The sequence below is a fragment of the Xiphophorus maculatus genome, chromosome 16 (genome assembly GCF_002775205.1).
Source record: "Xiphophorus maculatus strain JP 163 A chromosome 16, X_maculatus-5.0-male, whole genome shotgun sequence".
Classification (NCBI taxonomy): Eukaryota; Metazoa; Chordata; class Actinopteri; order Cyprinodontiformes; family Poeciliidae; genus Xiphophorus; species Xiphophorus maculatus.
The window spans coordinates 9,357,801-9,377,446 of record NC_036458.1 but is presented as its reverse complement, the minus strand read 5'-3'; the positions used below and the strand labels follow the sequence as shown (position 1 = coordinate 9,377,446).

The 19,646-nt window shown below is 40.3% G+C and overlaps 2 protein-coding genes across 3 annotated transcripts; one reads left to right on the top strand and one right to left on the bottom strand.

Annotated features, from left to right (window-relative positions):
* The first annotated feature begins 181 nt into the window (after positions 1 to 181).
* eif3g (eukaryotic translation initiation factor 3 subunit G) lies at positions 182 to 2,846 on the top strand. Its single transcript, XM_005812784.2, has 10 exons — positions 182 to 268; positions 354 to 400; positions 1,023 to 1,111; positions 1,254 to 1,313; positions 1,400 to 1,504; positions 1,801 to 1,996; positions 2,088 to 2,198; positions 2,297 to 2,433; positions 2,565 to 2,671; positions 2,748 to 2,846. The coding sequence occupies exons 1-10, from the start codon at positions 246 to 248 to the stop codon at positions 2,761 to 2,763; spliced, it is 891 nt and encodes a 296-aa protein (XP_005812841.1). The 5' UTR covers positions 182 to 245; the 3' UTR covers positions 2,764 to 2,846.
* A 1,300-nt stretch (positions 2,847 to 4,146) lies between these two features.
* On the bottom strand, positions 4,147 to 15,642 carry dnmt1 (DNA methyltransferase 1). 2 transcript variants are annotated; one of them, XM_023349415.1, is made up of 35 exons: positions 15,405 to 15,642; positions 14,965 to 15,001; positions 14,639 to 14,746; positions 13,698 to 13,938; positions 13,519 to 13,591; positions 13,343 to 13,424; positions 13,213 to 13,253; positions 13,070 to 13,124; positions 12,893 to 12,976; positions 12,697 to 12,806; positions 12,499 to 12,617; positions 12,324 to 12,416; positions 12,099 to 12,250; positions 11,829 to 12,016; positions 11,672 to 11,686; positions 10,915 to 11,095; positions 10,722 to 10,819; positions 10,443 to 10,590; positions 9,798 to 9,913; positions 9,520 to 9,721; positions 9,310 to 9,443; positions 8,978 to 9,157; positions 7,828 to 8,052; positions 7,548 to 7,740; positions 7,354 to 7,444; positions 7,129 to 7,263; positions 6,312 to 6,594; positions 6,085 to 6,226; positions 5,816 to 5,982; positions 5,552 to 5,729; positions 5,278 to 5,473; positions 5,037 to 5,200; positions 4,686 to 4,802; positions 4,474 to 4,570; positions 4,147 to 4,395 (listed from the first exon to the last, which is right to left on the bottom strand). In XM_023349415.1, the coding sequence occupies exons 1-35, from the start codon at positions 15,449 to 15,451 to the stop codon at positions 4,361 to 4,363; spliced, it is 4,527 nt and encodes a 1,508-aa protein (XP_023205183.1). In that variant the 5' UTR covers positions 15,452 to 15,642; the 3' UTR covers positions 4,147 to 4,360. The 2 variants fall into 2 exon arrangements, with proteins under 2 accessions (XP_023205183.1, XP_005812842.1); XM_005812785.3 differs by lacking the exon at positions 11,672 to 11,686.
* Positions 15,643 to 19,646: the final 4,004 nt, after the last annotated feature.

The following is a 19,646-nucleotide window of genomic DNA, read 5'->3' as shown; positions in this document are numbered from 1 at the left end:
AGTTAACCTCTAAAGCTTCATGTGGCTGCCAAAGAAGCCCAAATTATCCGCATTCTACATCCATGGTACTAATATGCTTGTTTGGAATGTCTTTTGTTTATTAGTACAGGAAACTGAATTTTGTCCATAAACTTTTATTTTTGAAAGAATTGGCGTCACGTTAGACCTTTATTGTGAAGTTTCAGTGCCGGAAGTATGTGCTGCAACTTCGCGGTGATCCTCTTGAAGCTAGGCTAACGGAGAGGATGCCGTCGATTGAATACGACGAGTAAGTTTCACTAGTTTTAACTGTTTCCGACTGCTTTTACGGTATTTTACGAATATAAAACTGAATTTCCAACTCTGACTTCTAGCTCCAAGCCCAGCTGGGCCGACCAGGTCGAGGAGGAAGGAGATGAAGGTAAGGAGTGTTTTAGCTTGTGGAGCTAACGTTAGCACAGCTCCGGTAGTTCGCAGTCCGCCAGAGGAGAGTGAGGCCCGGCTAGGCGGCTTCCACTTCCACGTGGTTGTAGGGCATTAAAAGCAAGTTAAATGTAACCACTGACTGATCGGGATAAATAGCTTTAAAGCGATATTTGTCAGACCTTTTTCTAACTATCCAAAATGGATCGATTGCTATCAGATAATTAGAAAGCGGACACGATGACAGGGACCGAGGCAGTGTTTTCCAGCATGTTTAAGGGCTGTCTACGGAAGGCTAGACAGTTTACAAGACAGTTATGATAGACATAGGCCACTGCAAATTGATTAATGTTTAGCTTAATTTGTCAATATATTCGTTTTGATATCTGGACAAAGCTAAAATAGGAGACATGACAACAGATGGAGAAGTTCAGCTTTCCATTCGACAGTTTGACCACGAATAATTTTAACTGGTGATTATATTGTTTTCTTTATGATTGTCCGACATGTCACTCATGTCTTATTCATAGGGATTTTTAAAAGTTTACTTTGAAGATAACTGTTGAAGAATCTTCCCGAAGTCTGTAGATTTGGAATAAAAAACTTTTCTTTCTCAACAGGCACTCTACCATCTCCTAAGGAAACCATTAAAGGAAACATAAAAACTGTCACTGACTATAAAATAGATGATGACGGAAAAAAATCCAAGGTAATTATTTGATCACATTACTTCACACTTAAAGTGAAAATATGCAATACATCCATGATTTTATATATATTATTTTGTTATAGTGGTACTTTATTAATAAAATTATATTTAGTATGTATTTTTTTGTTTGTTTTTGGTCTAGATTGTGCGGACCTTCAAGATCGAGACACGGAAAGCATCCAAAGCTGTTGCCAGAAGGAAGGTTTGTATCGAAGGTGCATTCACCTTTTGAATGATCAGCGGTAAAAGTCCCAAATGATGTAATATTTTTTCACTCTTTTATTGCAGAACTGGAAGAAATTTGGCAACTCTGAGCGTGATGCACCAGGTCCCAACGTTGCTACCACTACAGTTAGCGACGACGTCTTTATGACCTTTATATCCAGCAAAGATGTGAGAATCCGTTGCACTTATTAAACCCAGTGTTGTTCACAGCTTAATAATGGAACAATAACTTGCGGCATCCATAAAAGGATGAGAGAACACTTTACAGTGGATTAGATAAAATGTTTTAGTAATCTGAACTTGCCTTCATTTGACTTTGTAAACAACTCTACAAACATTCTCACCTTGCTAATTAAATTAGTAAGAAAAATGGAGTAATAATCTCTAACATACGTTGTGCAGGGTTAGGGTTAGGGTTACGCTGTAACTTGTCCCTGAGTTGCTAATTTCTCTCATTTTTGCAGGACTTAAATGCTCAAGATCAGGAAGAAGATCCCATGAACAAACTTAAGGGACAGAAGATTGTGTCCTGTCGTATTTGTAAAGGCGACCACTGGACAACTCGCTGTCCGTACAAGGACACCCTGGGTCCCATGCAGAAGGAGCTGGCTGAACAGCTGGGTCTTTCTACTGGGGACAAAGAGAAGTCTCCTGGCTCTGGTACTATTTGTTCACTATTTAATACTCAATATTATCATTATTATTTAAGCGTGGTTGTGAATTAAAACGGCTTGCTCTTGTGTTTTACCAGCTGAACCAGAACCTGTGCAGCCTGCGCAAACCAAGACTGGAAAATACGTTCCCCCGAGTCTGAGGGATGGAGGAACGCGAAGAGGAGAGTCTATGCAGCCTAACCGCAGGGGTGAGTATTGGTGAAGGCACAATGACTTTCTGCATTTCAGTTCTTGAGCAGCATCTAGATATTAATCTGATTAAACACCGAATGGTTGACCCTTACAGCTGATGATAATGCCACAATCCGTGTGACCAACCTGTCTGAGGACACCCGTGAGACCGACCTGCAGGAGCTTTTCAGACCATTTGGCTCCATCTCAAGAATTTATCTGGCGAAAGACAAGAATACCGGACAGTCCAAGGTTGGCACTCACTGTTTTTCTGTCTCTGCTGTGTTGATTACCGTTCGTCATCATTGTGCATTGGGATTTTATAGACTATGACCAGAAATGACAAGCACCAGTTTTCTGATCTAATGCTGTCTTTCCTGCAGGGATTTGCTTTCATCAGTTTCCACCGGCGGGAGGATGCAGCCAGAGCCATCGCAGGCGTGTCAGGATTCGGATATGATCATCTTATTCTCAATGTTGAATGGGCCAAGTGAGTTTACAGTTAATTTTGTGTATTAAATTAACAATATGCTTTTTTATTGCTAACTTTTATTTTCTCTTTGCAGACCTTCAAACAACTGAGGGATACATTAGACTTTCAACATGCCAGATTTTGTCACTGTAAAGTGTGACTATGATCTAAATAAAGATAAACTGTCACTATCTGCTTGTTGTATATCCTTTGGCTTTGGCAGAGATTATAATATAAAGTTTTGTTTTACTTAAATCAAGTATAAGCTAAGTTTTATACCTAGACTTAGCTGTTTATAGTTTCTTAAAATTGAAAGAGGATTCTTTTTTCTTTAAATTCTGCATAAAACCTTACCTGAGAGGTGAGCTCTTAAATACACAGGAGTGGCTGTAAACATTCATAACATGACTTGGAATTTAAGTTATTTCAGTAATTACAAAAGGATAACCTTAATAGATCTTAAGTTTATTTTTGATTATGGCATAGTTCTTGAAAACCTAAATGTCTGTTCAGAAAATTATGGGCAGCCTGATCATGGTGAAGACTTAACTTCTACAGTTGTCCAACTTTCTGTCACTGCCATGGGATGTACAAGCCATTAATCACTGGTAGTATTCAGACAAATTGAGTAAGAATGTACTACTAACCAAGATAATCAGTCTTGATGGGATGATAAACCCATTCTAAAGATTGGAGGTTATCAAGGTGTGGGCTGCTGCACAGACATCAAAAATATGGTCCAGATTCTCTGTTAAACCAAAGACATTAGAGGAGAAAATGGATGGGAGTGAGGCTCAGTGGTCCAAAATCATTTTCAGACAAAAGTAATTTGGAAGTTAAATTGTGGACAGAGTGAGGTTCCACAGTTTGAAGTTTCCACAGATTATTTGGGTAGCGTCTAATCTGGCATTGTCCATGTTTTATGAATTCATTTAAAGCCCTTCTTGTTTCCCTCTACCTTAAAGCTGACTTGGCACCTTCCCTTACTGGGGTTTTAGATTTCAGGCTATAGCCCATTATCACCTAAATAAATAGAAAAATCAGTATGTAGTGAAGCTATACACTAAGAATTTTTAGATTTACTGAAATAAATCATCTCGACTTGTTAGTTAAATTTGTTCCAGCTATTGCTGATTGCTGAGCTGGATGTGTGTGAAAGATGGTAGGAAACCCAAGCATCTTGAAATAGTTTGGGTAAAAACCTTGCAGCACAGCTAAATCTATAATGAAACCAAGAAATGAAGTGGCAAACTATATGTTTTGCAATTTTTAAAAGACATGTATATGCTTAGAAGTTGGAACTAAATCGCAAACAGAAAATTATAATCCACTTATTCATTAAATTTAATTATGTTGAAATATGTAAGGAGTAGATGCAGATGTAAATACCAAAATATTTTTACTATTTGGTGGACATACAGTATAACTTGTCTATACAAAGCTGCATCCTCATTGCTGGTATTAATGCACTGCTCCATTCAATCACATACAATTTCAGAAGGACTTTATTTGAAATATTACATATAAAATCTACATACAATTTATTCCACATTGAACATTTGACAACATGAATAAAAACAATTAAGATTCAATATGGAATGATTACTACATAGTACATAGTGGCCACTTGGTGACAGTGAAGTCAAGATTACTTAAAAAGTATTCCAACATCAGCATTAAAACCTTTAAAACATGGAAATATAGAAGTTAATCAGAGACCTCCATCTTCTCTTGTTTGATGTCTGAAAAAAAAACCTGAATAAGTTTAAATGGTAAATGCAGGTTTGGAGAAATAAAAGCAGACAAACCAAATTACCCACCTGCTGTAGCTTGTTCCTCCTTCATCCTGTCTGAGATGCATTTCTTAATCTCCAGGCCGATGGCTCTGGAGAGTGGAGGAGGTACAGCATTTCCAACCTGGGAAAAAGAAAACACATATCTGATCATGCTGATAAAGAGTTTATTATTTGTTTATTATTATCAAGACCCTTGATAATTTAATCTCTTAATGTTAAATTGTTTGGGAACATACCTGTCTGTGTTTGTCCAAGATGTTTCCAAAAAAGCGGTAGGTGTCAGGGAAGCCCTGAGAGCGAGCGCACTCCCTCACACTGACAACTCTGTGCTGCTCTGCATGCAGAACACGGCCCTGTAGTTACAGGTTTGGGTTAAAATCACAAGGAAAGACAAAAAAAAGATTTATTATTATATGGAAGCACTTAGATCTTACTCAAAGCCATGAGTAAGATCTAGATTACTAGATCTTACTCATGGGAACTGTTCTCATAGTTTTGAGAACTGAACATTCTCAAAACTATGGAAGGTATTAGATTAATACTTTTAACGATTAGCCATAAAAATCTGTTCCAGAGAGAGAACATACCTGCTTCCCCATGGGTTCAGGGTTGGTAACGGTTGTGCTGAAGAAACCGTCCCACTCCAGTCTGCCGTACAGCCCGGCCCAGTGATTGTGGCGGTTCCCAGTATGGGGCAGACACCAGGGGATCAGCGTGTTGAACTGCCTGTCAGCAGAATCGCAGGTTTTCCCTAAAATAACCAGACATTTCTTCAGCTGGAGATCATCATCAATTCTATTAGAAATCAAGTAAATGAACCTTACATACCTCCTGCACAGGTGCAGACTCCTCTGAGAGCACCGGTGCTGCTGCGTCCGTTCTTCTTATCATGATGCGTGTAACGTAGCTTCTTCGTCGTGGTGCCGTCTTTTAACCGAACTTCAATGTTGGGCAGATCTCTCCAGTCGGAGCCCGGAGCCAGAGGGATGTGACGCATCCTGGCCTCAACCAGAGCACTCATGTCCTGAAAACAGAAATTAGTATTTAACAAGAGCAGCAGTAATTTGTGATGAGGTTATGTGAAAACTAAAATATAGCTTACCTTGCAAATATGGTCTCTGAGAATGGGCTGGTACTGCGAGCCTCTGATCTGCCTCTGGAACCAGGACTGAGGTTCTCCGTTGTAGGAAATCTCCAAAGAAGCAGCACCATTGCGAATCTCGGGCAGATCAGACATGGTGTCCCGGACTGTGATGGTCCTGTAGATGCCACCGTTCCCTCTGATCCACAACAGAACAGTTAGATCCACAAGCTTTCGGGAGATCTGCAGACCTGCATAGGTCGAACTTTTTTGTTTTTTTTTTACCGCGTCACGTTGCTGACGTATTTCTTCTCATCGACCGCCACGGTAAGCGAGCACGCTCTGGGAGCAAACACGTGGAGAGGCTCAGGGTAGCGAGGAAGCTTCTCTCCTGGAGCAGCAGCCAGGATGATTGCCCTGCGGCGGGTCTGAGCAACGCCATACTGACCGGCCTGATGAGCAGGAGAAAACAGAGCGCCAATCTGGTTTAGCCTCACCAGGACAGCTTCACACATCCACAACAGAAATGGAGCGATCTGAATGGTGGTACCCACTTGAAGGACTCCAAAGGTGCACTGGTAGCCCATCCGCACTAGGCAGCGCAGAGTCAGCTTCAGGACCATGGAGTTCTTGAAGGATACAAAGTTCCTCACGTTTTCCAGCAGGAAGAACTTCGGCCGGTAGTAGTCGCAGTAACTGCATGAGGAGCCATTCAATCAGCAATCCAAACTGGATCGTCTTCTATGTAATATTATTCATGGCTAGTCAATAAGACACTCACCTCAGATAGGACACCACGAGTGAGTTTTTGAACTTAGAATAAGTGCGAGAATTGAAGCGATTCATTCCACTGAAACCTTGGCAAGGAGGTCCGCCGCACAACATTTCTACATCTCCCTTCTGAGGAAGCTTTTGGCCAAGGGAGTTGGTCTTTTCTCCAGACATGACCAGCTTAAGAAGGACATTACAGTCCTCTGTGAAAACTGTGGTGCCAGGATTGTTGAGTCTGAACGCCTGTGCAGCAGGCTCCCACATTTCAATAGCCCAGAGGGTCTCGGAGATACCTGTGGGAAACACAGGGTATCTGTAGGCTTCAGCAAGTCAGATTTAAGTCTTTTTAAGACCTTTTGGAATTAAAGTTAAGACAGTAAAAACTATGTAGGGAATCCTGCTGGTTCACATGGGCTGGCAACACAAGTGAGCCAGTGGCAAAAACAAACGTCAATAAAACTGATGATAATTTTGCACTTATCCATAATGGAGGCAAAAAATAAGCTAGCTAGCTAACAAGGGTATATTAGCAGCTAATTAGCGGCTGCCTGGAGTCATAGAATGCATTGAAGACGTCTGAATGCGACTAAAACTACAAACGAGATTGAATAGTATTACTACAACACTCAAGAGCTGTAATTAGCATATTTAAGGCCAACTTACATTCTTTAAAATGAACTTAAAACCTTTTAAGGTCTTAATTTTAGGAACATGAATTTAAAACCTTTTAAAAATATACAGACACCCAGCAACAAGAGCAAATTCTGGGCAACACATTTGTGTGTTTGATGAAATATTCTGGTAACTGAAATGCAAGATTAACCTACCAGCCTGGTGGAAGCCTTCAGAAAGTCCACCACAGCCAGAGAAAACATCAAGGGTGCGATATTTTGGTACTTTAAGTGCCTGTGGTTCCGTGCGAGACTCTTGTGGTTCTTGTGATGCTTTTCCTTTGCCTTTACCTGATGAGTGTAAAGTGAAATATCGGTCAGCAACAAATTCAAGAACATCCAGATCTTATGTAGGCCTTTATTTTTTAAGCAAAAACCAACCTTTTCCTTTGCCCTTCCCCTTCCCTTTATGAACACAAGAGCGGGCATGGTTAGGAGGGTCTTCAAAACTCTTTGATTTAGCGTTGTAAGCCTGTAAGAGAGAACAAATATTAGACATATGCTACACTGAAGAGATGCTTAATTCAGGCAAATTTGAATTGACAGCAGAAAAACAGAAGAGGAAATAGCTGTACCTCCAGGAAATAGAAGCGGTCCGGTCCACCGCTGGAGTAATCTTGGACAGATTCATTCAGGTCTTCTGCGTACTCTACTTGACAGCGTCCAAGTACCTCAGACATGCTAACCGTCACTTCCTCATCACTCCAGTAGAGCTGATTGATGTCTGTATGGTAACTGGCTTTGACGCCTCTGTGTGTGTTCTCCGGCCTGATTATTTACACAAATATCTGTTAGTTCTTCACTCCTTTACACAACAAGACCCTTAAAGATCCTGAAAATGAATGAAACGTGTACCTGTAGAACTTGTAGAGCCTCAGCTTGACCTCTGAGGTGTCTGATTTTCCATTGCTGCGGCGATGACAGAAAATCTCTTTGATGCGGCCAACACGGAAAGGCTCTGGGGCATCCAGGTTTGACCCCTTAATGTAGTCTGAAGACTTTCTGTAGTACTCCGGATACAAATCTTCATCCACATCCTCTTTTCTGTGGGAGCGCTTCACCGGACTGGCTGGTTTCACACTTAAAAACAGGAAAAGGTGAATCACATGATGGTTTAGGTAACAGTCTTAAACTGAGAACTTCAGTTGTTTTCTAGATCACCTAGAAATCAAATAAATATAGATATAGATACATTTGCATGCTTTTTCATAGTTTTAAATACCATAAATCACTTTGTCGCACTTTGCTGCATAAAAAGTGCTCTACACAAAACAGTTATTATGGACCATGACCCACATTTTAACCATGTCAATTATTAGATCAGTTAGTCTACCACTCAAGTCAATCCTGAATAAAATCGAGACAATTTCTCATAGACCAGGGGTGGGCAATCCTGGTCCTCGAGGGCCGGTGTCCTGCAAATCTTAGATGTCTCCCTGGTCCAACACACTTGAATCCAATAACTCAATCACCTCCTAAGTGCAGTCAAGTTCTCCAGAGTCCTGCTAATGACCTCATTATTTGACTCAGGTGTGTTGAAGTAGAGATGCATCTAAAAGTTGCAGGAGACCGGCCCTCGAGGCCTGGAGTTGCCCACCCCTGTCATAGACCATTCAATAACTTGCAGGTTGCTTGAATGACATCTTGTTTTTAGTCTATAAAGTACAGAACAATGAACCAAATTGCCTGACAGAATTGCTTGTAAGGTCACATCAGAAACTAGGAATGGTACCGAAGCACTACAATCATGAAATTGATTTGAGTTTTGACAAGTGTTGGTTCCTTTTGCATAGTTTACTGTAGCTTTTCCATAAAAGTAAAAAGGTCAGTGATTGGTTGGCTTCCAACAGTTTGTTTGCATCTCTGTTCTCAGTCACTGGACTTCTGATTGCACCAAATCTAAATCAAGTTCATCTCCAACAGCCCTCTTATTACTGCCTGATACCATAGTGTCAGGCAGTAATAACTACCCGTTAGTGCTACAGAAATCTACTCATTTTGTTACCTAAAACTGAAGGCTTCAGGAGGCATGTAGACGCTGTCTCCAACCCTGAATTGTTCTCCCTTGAAGCAGGCCAACGCATACAGAGCCTTGCTGTCACTGTCCTCGTTCTCCAGGGGTTCAAACGCTCGAGGTACTTCCTGCTCATCTCGCTCTTTAGTACGGGCGCAGCTGCCACAGAATCTAAATGAAAGCATAACCAATGTTAATGAAACATCATAAAAAGCTAGAAAACTAAAGTAGTAATCCTTGGCATTATTCGATGCCAAACAAGTTCTTTTACATGCCTTTTTATTAATCTTACTGAACAGGTTAAAATTTAAAAAGCCATTTACCTGAGCTTGCAGTCTACCGATTGTTCAGTCTTAGGAGGAGTCTCAAACCGAGCAAACTCTGTGTCATACCAGAACTGATAGAAGAAACTCTTCCCATCGTCATCAATCACCTTCAGGTCAACATCCACCCCACCCTGAAATAAACGGACCCTCTAAATAAACAATTCAGGACAAAATGCAATACATAGTTCATTAAGACCACCAACTGACCTCCATGAACCAGTTGTTTGATGGAGCTTTGTACATGACGTTCACTTTTCCCTGTACATAATTGAGCAGCATGTCTTCACATTCATCGACGATAACCAGCTCCAGTGGATCAGAGGACTCTCCGAGGACTGTGTGGATCCCACGGAGGAACCAGTGGGCATGAAACATCTTCCCATTATTGTCCTCCCACAATGAAGTGATCCTGAAAAGAAATATCTCATTAGATATAAACAGGTTAGACTCCTCGTGGTGTTAGAGGACATAAAGAGATGTCATACCTTGCCAGATACAGAGGAGTGGACGGATCTTCTGATGAAACTGAGACGCAGTCTCCCACTTCCAGCACTTCATCGTTCAAGGAGACCTTCTTGTAGTACTGCCTCTTCCCTGCGGTCTGAAGAGAATCAGAGTTAAAACCCATACCCACACCAGCACTCCTATTTGACAAAAACCTGAGGTGCTTTGTATGGAAAACTGTAAAAAAAAAGAAAGAAAAAAAAAACACTTTACACTGGATATCTTATGATTATTTAAAAGAAATTATGTATGTTTTGCAAATAACCAGCCTGGGTTTCTGTTCTAGAAAGCACTACAATCATGAAACTGATTTGAGTTTTGACAAATCTGCCTCACTTCATGGTGACCATTTTCATTAAACCTCAAAATCGAGCTACAAATATTAATAGGAAACTGTAAATCGTGTCAAAGGAAACATGCTTTACGACAACTTTCAGCCTGCAACTGCTGGTTGCCATGCATGTTAATGGCAATGCTACTGCCACCTGCTGGCAGAACGCAGGTATCACAGCACATCTAAACTCCCAAAATCTCAAGCAGTGAATCTTGTTTTTTTTTTTTTTTGTCATTATGCAGATTGCGTTTGACAGAAAATCCAACCCTGTTGTCACAAAATTAAATCCTACCTCAACAGGCTCGCCAACCCATGCAAGTTTGGACTGGGTCTGTCTCTTTTTCTTGGTTTGAAGAACCTTTTTGGTCTTCTCTGCTGGAACATCTTCCTCCTCAATATTCTCATCATCCTCAGCCTCCTTTACAGCAAGGTTTGGACATCTAAGGGAAAAGAATTACAAAGTCTAACATGTTTAACATTAAAACAGCAAGAGCAAACTGAGATCAAAACCAAAAAAAAAATAATCAAAAAACTAAATTTGTGTTTTGTTTTGCTGCTTTAACATCCTCACCTTCTCTGCTTACAAGCTTGCTTGCTTTTGCCACTTCCTCCAAATTTGATCATATCCTTACAGGCTGTGCACTTGCCACAGTCAGGAGACTGGCACACCTAGAGACGGGAGACAAAATCAAACGTTTTATTCATGTAGAAGTGCAGTGAAGGATCACCATAGCTTGGCGTAAATCAGAGCTTCTCTAACTCACTTCGCAGACTCCACAGCGCTGCCGTTTGACTCCTCCCTCCTTATCATTCTGCTCTATCTGATCAGCAAAGAATGCATCGAAAATCTGGTAGACCATCTTGGTTGTGGTGGCCTTGGTTGGTCCCTTGCTGTCCTTCTCTATCTTAGTTGGGTGGCGGATGGTCTGTCTTCTGGCTGCTCTCCTGTCAACGGAAGAAAGTTATTTAATTTAAAGCTGTTGTTTTGGTTTCACCTCATCGCACGTGAAGTGATGACATTGTGATGCTTCTGGCCGTTAAACCCCAGCGTCAGGCCATGCAACGCAACAAGCAAAGAAATGAAACACACACTCTAGATGGAAAAAGCATTTTGAAGTGAAAGTATTGAGTGTGGAGAATCTGATTTTAAAGATGAAAATTTAATAAATCAGATACCGTTTTCTTCTTCTAGAGACAAACTATTTTTTATGAACTACCAGTTTACACATCTCAAACCAAAAGTGAACACATTAATGTAGCAAAAACTAGACTGCTATACAAACTTGCTGCTACGGCCTGAAACCAAGTGTAGATTTTACTGGCACCAATTCACACACCTACCTGATAAAAAAATGCTATACTTAAACTAGGAAAATAACTTGGTATATAAAGCAAAACCGTGGTTAAAAACAAAATGCTAGCATGAACTATGGTATGGATCTTTGAGCATCAAGCTTTGGAATGTTTCACATGAACACAGCCACAAACAAGCTAAATTCAACCACAGTAAAGCCTACCTACCAGTACAGCTGCATGCTGCATTAGGAAATGTTAAAGGAATATTAGACTTCTGGGAGATAAGGAGTGAGGAGTGTGAATACACGAATACAAAAGTAGTAAAAAACAACAGCTTGTTTATAGGAGCTTTCATTGTCAGCTCATGGTCACAGATCTTTACCTCTTTCCCAGGGTGACTCCTGCCAATTTGATCAGATCTCTCATGCAGGGAGTAACAATGATTGGCTGCTCATCTGAGTCGCCGGCCTCATCGTAACTCTCCACTTGCTCCACCACAAACTGGGCGTGGCGCAACAAGGTGTCTTCAGTGAAGCAGTTGAAGTTCAGTCCTGCTGGAGGGACGGTGGTCTGCAGGAAACAGGCAAAGGTGGTCAGCGCTACATCGCAGCACAAAAAACCCAAAGTGCTCAAATTTCACGCAAGAGCTCACCTCAATCTTGTTGAGAAGATCTTCGTAGGTGGCGTCTGGGTTCTTCTGGAGGAATTCCACCACAATCTTGCTCATGTAGATTTTCTCCTGCATCAGTGCGAAAATGGGAGCGTACTCCTCACTGGGCTCCATCAGGATGTAATCGGCAAAAGCTGCACAAATGAAGATGATGTTAGCAAGTCACTTAAACAGTGTTAGGCATTTGGTAAGAAGAGGAGAACTTACATGTTGTGAATCCAATTAAAGCCTTTTCTCCTCCATCGAAACCAGTTATCCACCAGGCGTTGATGGGTCCAAGCTTTCTGGCAAAAACACCGCCTGAGTCGAAGAAAACGGAGAATAATTTGTAGAGTTACAAGCAACCAACAAAAGGTTTACGTCTTCAAGGAAACCGTCGTACTGGTTAAGCCCGGGCTGTCGTCATAGATTGGTTTCACATAGCAGCTGAAGTAAAGCTCCACGTTCTTCTCAATTAGCCCAGAGTCAAATGGGCAAAGATGGCCATGCTTGTCGTACACACTGCAAAGAAACACCACATGACTTAGTCAAGAACTATCACAAAGCACACAGCAGCTTGGATCCAGACCGGATCCCCTACCTGAAGTTTGTGATCCGGTGTTGTGGCAGATGGTCGTAGCTCTCAAATCCATCCTCATTAGCCTCAAACAGCGACAAACTCTCATGTGTTAACATCTCTGGCTCTTCAAGCTGAAGGTGGAAGTTAAAAATAGTCAGGTTTGGAATTAAACGCCACCCTGACGGGCTTTGACCATCTGAAACCACGAAGCTCTCACCGCGTTATCAGGATCCCCTTGAAACATCTTCAGATCTGGATCATCCAGATACTGCCTACAGTCAGGGCATTTAGGAGGTGGCGTCTGGAGAGAAAAAAAAAAAGTCAAAGGAAAACGCTGAAGCTGTTCATGTTATTACAAACCACAGCATCAATGTTTAAAGAAGCACCTCAATACCTTTGCAGCAGGTCCTGGTTTAGTAATCTTGGATTTCGACTCCTCTGGAGCAAGTCTGCAGAAAACAAGTCAAAAGTTGGAAATAATGAATTCACTCCAGGAGTAGAAAAACAATAAATAAATCTGGATAGGTAAGGACTTACTTTTCATCAGAATCCACCCTGAGGCGTTTCTCCACCTGAGTCTGCAACACAGTGCAAAATAGATTTTAACAAACACTCAAAGTCCAACCCTGATCAGATATTCATATCTGCTGATCAATAAAATCATCACCTCTTCAGTGTAGTCTTCTTTCTGCGCTTCATTTATTCCATTGATAGCTTCTCCGTTCAAGTCCTCAGATTTGCGTTTCTGACTGTAAAGCAAATCCATTTTAATGTCAGCCACTTCCTGAGAGAAACAATTTGACTCTCCTTTTTCTTTTCAGAACCCATGAAGCCGATACGTACACTTTAGAGAACATTGACAAGATGGTTGGCTGTTTGCCACTGTTTCTGGTGACTCTGGTACTGGTCGGTGATTCTACAAAATAGTTAAAAAAAAATTAAAAATGTCTCTTGAAACATTCATATTTTGTGACTCAAGCTCTTGAAAAATCAGAATTTTCTGGCATAAGTGTTAAACTAACTTTTAGTTTCAGAGTTTGCCTTGCTCCTGCGTCCACCTTTCCCTTTGAGAGCAGGTGGTGACTTGGTTTCTGTTTCTTCCTGTTCTGTCGCCATATTTACATCTTCGTCCTCTTTATCTTTATGGGAGCCATTAACAAACCCATTCGCCTTGCCATTCTGCTCCACGCCGTCCTCATGCGAGCCATTTTCAAGACGAAGCTCTTTGCCCAGCAAGACCTTAACTTTAGAGATGTAAACCTCCTGAGGAAAAAAAATAAAAGTTACAGTTGCATGGCAGATTATAGGAGGATCTCCACAAATAAGAAAATCATGAGGGAATGAATTAGATTAAAATGACTCAAGGTTAAATATGTCAATTACACCGTGATTTTTTTTAGGATTAGTGAATATGATTATGACTTTAGTACCGATTAAAACTTATAAATCTCTTTAAGACAAGCACAGGCAACAAGATTAACTGTAGCCAAAAGAGGACTGAACAATGATGAAGAATTGGATGTTTCAGGTTCAATGTGAAGCTTCCACAGTTTGTGATGATTTGGGGGAGCAATGTCACCTTCAGCAGTTGACAGGCTGTTTTATCAAGATCACCTCAAACACAGGGATACACTCAGCATCCTTAAACCACTGCATGCTTCCCTCAGCTGATAAAACTGTCTGGAGATTACATCCAAACAACACAGATGAGCTGAAGTCTGCTAATAAAGCACACGCCTGACCCAATAAGTGGGTGATTTTAAGGCTTCTGTGGGACTTTGTGGGATGCAGGAATTAATCAGGTGTCAACAGAAACACTCTTAAGCTACCAAAGTTAACAGAAAAAAACAACACAAGTTTTCATTTTTGCAACTGAATCATTAAAACAAATGTACTTTTCAATATTGTGATATGTATTCATGTAGCTAGGCAAGAACAGAAATAAATACATAGAATCCCTGACCTTTGAGATTTCTGAATTCTTCATTTTCTCCTCCAGGTTGGTCAGCTGGTCCTGAGCGTCATCATGCAGGAAGTCCTGCACCAACCTTAGCTTCTCTTTCACCTGATCCTGAAATAACAAGTTCACAGTAATGAAAATTTCAGGTTAAAAAAAATAAAACACAGACTTACATGACACAATTACATTTCCTTAATTATGTCATGTTAAAAACAAATCTGAAACCAAACTTAATTTTATTAGATTTTAATGAAGCAGAGGGAATAACTATTACAGCATGGGTCGCACGAAGCAGTAGTACAGTGTTATTGATTACAAACTTTACTTGCCTCCTCTGGAGAACCATCTTCATCCAGCTTCTGCAACCTATACCCAGAACACATGACAAGATAACGATACAGTTATGCCAAAGGAATAGGACGCCGACTTATATATTCTAATACTGAAATCGGGTTAACAGAGGGAAACGGGAAAAAACATAAATAAGAAAACTTCATGAGTGGCGCCAAATCACGCACACGAACCCATCCATTGTGAGGCTAACCATGCTAGCAAGCTAATATCAGGAGAAGGAAAACCTACCAGCTGAATTTGACAATTGGCAACAAGCTAACGCTAGCTGCAGATGCTACTGCAAGCAAAGCGGCGAAGTTCAGCAGTCATAAGCAGCGGGGTAAGTGACAAATTTCCAGGCCTGCTGTTGTAATTCCCAATATAGCAATGTAGGTTGCTATATACAATAGTAGCATTTTTTTTTATATTACCATACCTCTTTCTCACGTCGTCGGGCAAAGACAAGGACGTTTTGGATGGCATCGTAAAAAGCTATTCAAAAGCCGAAAGACAAACACGATAAAACTGCTTTAACTGTTAAAACACCTAGTTGAGCCCGCTGTCATTAACCACAGCACGGCTCCACAGTGACCCGCCAGTCTGTGGACGCTTCCTAACGTGGATGCTATGTGCAGTTCGGGCGCGCAGGCCGTGTTTTCGCGCGGAATGTAACGTTGGGATTTGCGTTTCCTTTCCGGGAGCCGAATCTTTTGGCTTAGAACGCCAACGAGAGCCGACTTTTCCGTTTCCCAAATAGCTTCACTTCTTCTTGCCCTGGGAAATAACTTTTAACATGTAATTCATACATTGGGAACACAATCCTAATCCTTTATTGATAGTTTTTTCTCAATGCAACAATTTTAACTTGGTTGATATAAAAAAATGTTAGAAAATGTTGGGTTTTTTTTGTTTTTTTAAAATAAAGAACGTTTTACACATTTTATAGCAAATCGCAGGTTAAAAGAGGTTGTGAAGTCAGGAGTGGTACGAAAAGCTGTTTTCACTGGTTGAGCTTGACTCATTTGTCCGTTTGTGAATTTGTCGCATAACTGTCTTTTGAAAAAGATTTAACAATGTTCTGTGTCTATTTTTCAGAATGATGGATGATGGTGGCTTATTTTTAAATTGAATCTCAGCATAAATAGTTTGGAATCATTATATATTTATAGTATGTCATTGTATGTACACGATATGCAAAGTTAATGTAAAATGGCCAGTAAAGGTTTTTCGGATGGTATGTATTATCGTACGTTCACGTAATGAGCTGGCACATCCTGCCGGTTCAGTTGCGAGCGATAAAGCAGTAACAGAAACCCTGGCACTGCAACGCTACCATTACAAATACTTATGGGTAAAATACCTATATATAAAATGTACAATCTCTATTGAACAATTGAGTTGGGCTCACAAAAGCATTTTATGTGTCGAATTTAGAACTCATAAGTAGAACCGTTAATATTAGGAGGCAAAATATTGCCCAAATTATACATGTTTATAAATAAACAAAAAGCCACGGTTTCCCCCTGATGTTTCACACTTGTTGAAGTCCGCTGACAGGCGGAAGCAAAAAGAATATTGTTTACTAATGGGTAATAACAGAAATATCCATCTCGGCATTTGTGATTTGAACCGTTATAAAACACTTAGTATTCAAAACTTAGTTTATTTTGTAGCCCTACTTTATTGTAATTGTATATCAAACGCATTCCTATCTCCACATTTCACTTTGACAAAAATATTTTCAAATGATTTAGGTTAAAATGAAAAGAAAAACAAAGATGGGATTTAAATGCAGGATTCCAACTATGTCTCACTGAAGTACATAGAGGTAGTGGTGATAACCCCCCCCCCTCAAAAGATAACTGGTTGATGGTACATAGTGAATCAGCTGACTGTTTTTATTTAAACCACATTTGAATATTAAGCTCCTTTACCTCGAATGCTTTACGATACAGCTCAGTCATTCTGAGCTAATTTAGCAACGTTATGATTGTATGGAGAGGGAAGTATCGGTTCATTCATTGGGCCCAGTTTCTGAATAGGTCAGATTCTGAAATTCCTTTCTCGACTCCCCCATCTGCACTCCAAACCTTGCGGTACCACCTGCTGTTTACACAGAGAAAAATCAGCCACTACCCATTAAGTAATGGCTGATTTTCCATCGGGTTCAAGAAAGTTTAAAAAAATTCTAAGGACATATATTTGAATCATTTAGGTTTTTAACTGTGGTTCTGGTCTAATAAAAGGTTTTCATATCTTTCACTTCAGTTCACTCATCTCCCTATTCACTCCTCTGAGATTGGACTCCAGCAATATTTGTGGGGGTGGGAAACCCAAACCGCCCTCATTTCTGAGAGACCTGAACTCCTTCTCTTCCAGGTAGAGATGACTTCAGACCTTTATTTATCAGGTCTGCACTGAATAGCTGAGATGTTTTGTGCAGGAAGACACCAATGTCTGATCAGCTTACAGTTTTGCTGTAATGTATGATTCAGATCCTACCTAGATTATATTAGATATTTGTAATACAATCTGAATAAAAAAAAGGAAAGTTCCCTGATAAATGAGACCAAAATAAGTAGCATTAAAACGTTTAATATCTAATATATAAATCTATCATGTAACCTCTACAACTCAATTCAAAACAAACTGGAATCTTCTGGGTGTGACATAAGTAAACAAATGGTGTGTTTATATAAATGTGAATGACTCTAAACTTTGACCTTGAGTCACTTTCAAAACTTAAAGAGATTTTGCGGTTTTGCTTTATAGCCCTCTTCATATCAGCTAACAGATTGTTAATATGATTCAGGCCTTTTCTCTGGTTGAGCCGTCATAGAAGTGTGATATTCTTCTTTTAAGGTCTTTATTCTGTTGCTGACTGTGGTTCATGGGGTAGGGATTCGTTTTGTAACCAGTGGGTTTCCGGTTCAACCCCCCAGTCTGTTTGTCCCTGGTGTTGTGCCCTTAGACAACTCACCCACCTTACCTGCTGGTGCCCTGGTGGCAACCTCGCTTCTGGGCAGCAGTGGCTACAGTGGCTTACCACCATAAGGGTGTGTATAACCCTATTCACAAAGCTTGAAGTCATTGAACTTGACAAGAAAACTGCTAATGCAGGTAACTTACCATTTGTTACCATTCCTGTTTAACATCAGCTTTTTAGTGTCCTTCGCTGATTGGTACTTGAAACTGTTCATAATATGTCTGTTCCATGGAAATAAACGGTGCCTTAAAGTATGATGCTACAACCGCGATGCCTCACTGTGTTAAATGTGTTTTAACCCATGTTGTCCAACAGGCTTTTGGGATACTTCAATGTGTTTTTTCTAAATTTATCTGGACTTGGATGTTTTCTGCTTTTTTGCACAGGGACTCTCCACATTACTCTATATCCTTGATAACAGCTCCTTTAATGTTGCTATAGACCTCCTACTAACTTCCTTCTGGTCTTTTAATCAATTTTGCAGTGATGTCCAGTTCTTGGTCATGTCCATGTTGAGCATTTTTCTTACCACTTCGTGATGACAGTATTCCATTATTTATCTAATGCCTCGGGAATTAATTGTATGTCATTTTTTAATTTAGCAAATTGGAAGCTCTCCACAGAGAATTAAAAGATATTTGATGTGACAGAAGTGTTGCTTTCGTAAATGAGTAGCTATTTTCTTGTTTTGTCACAAGATGGCATCATGTAACCACTATCCAAAGAAAGTCATTCTTGTGTCAGATCAACAAATAGAAGATTTTAAACATGAACACAAATATTATATACTGTCTTCATGCAATTGAATGGAAAATATTTAAGACGGAAATGTACAGTGTGTTTTTATTGCTGGACACAAACAGGAAAATCTTACTCTTGGTGCCATTTTGTCTTAGGAGATTATTTCCTAAATAACCCCAAAGAGCACTAAGCACAGAAATAACTAACAGAGGTTTTATGTGAAAGAATATCTTTGATTTTACTAATAAAAATATTAAAATGATCATTTGTGGTTTCTGCAGGAATAAAAGTTTAGTTTTGATTTCCATTTCTTCTCCTCGGACTGGACTTTCTCCTGCGGTTCCGGTTCTGTATATATTTGTAATATATACAGATATACAGATATATAAATTTTTAATAGAAAATGTAAACATTTTCTATTAAAACCTAACCTACAGGTTTCCAAATCTGGTCTAATATCTGTTAAGGCACTAAGACTTGGCAAGCGGCCCAGTAGCACAGCCTCCTGGGATTGATTCAGCCAATGTTCCCACCCAGGAATTCTGGATGTCTGACGGGAAACAGGCCGAACTCTCCCAAGGCCACTATAAGTCAGTCTCTCCCTTCACCCCAAAACTTCCCCCACGCCCCCAAAAAAAGCCTCCAGGGGGCTTTATGCTGTGCTTCTCTCAGACAAACTATCTCAAAAACAGACAGCTTTCTTCGCCACACCCCACTTCATCATCCCCGCTCTCTGCCCAGTTTCCCATCATTGTCCAGTCTTGCTTTAGCCTTTAAGCTACTGAATAATTTTATTAGGTAAGAAAGCCGTGATTAATGCCCACGCAGCATTTGCACGCACGATTCCAGGCTTTCAAGTTGAAGCTAGCGCTCCTCTGACCTTGTCAGAGCATGTTTGGATTTAATACTGCATTTTAAATACTTTGCAGATCTAGGCACAACAACAGAACA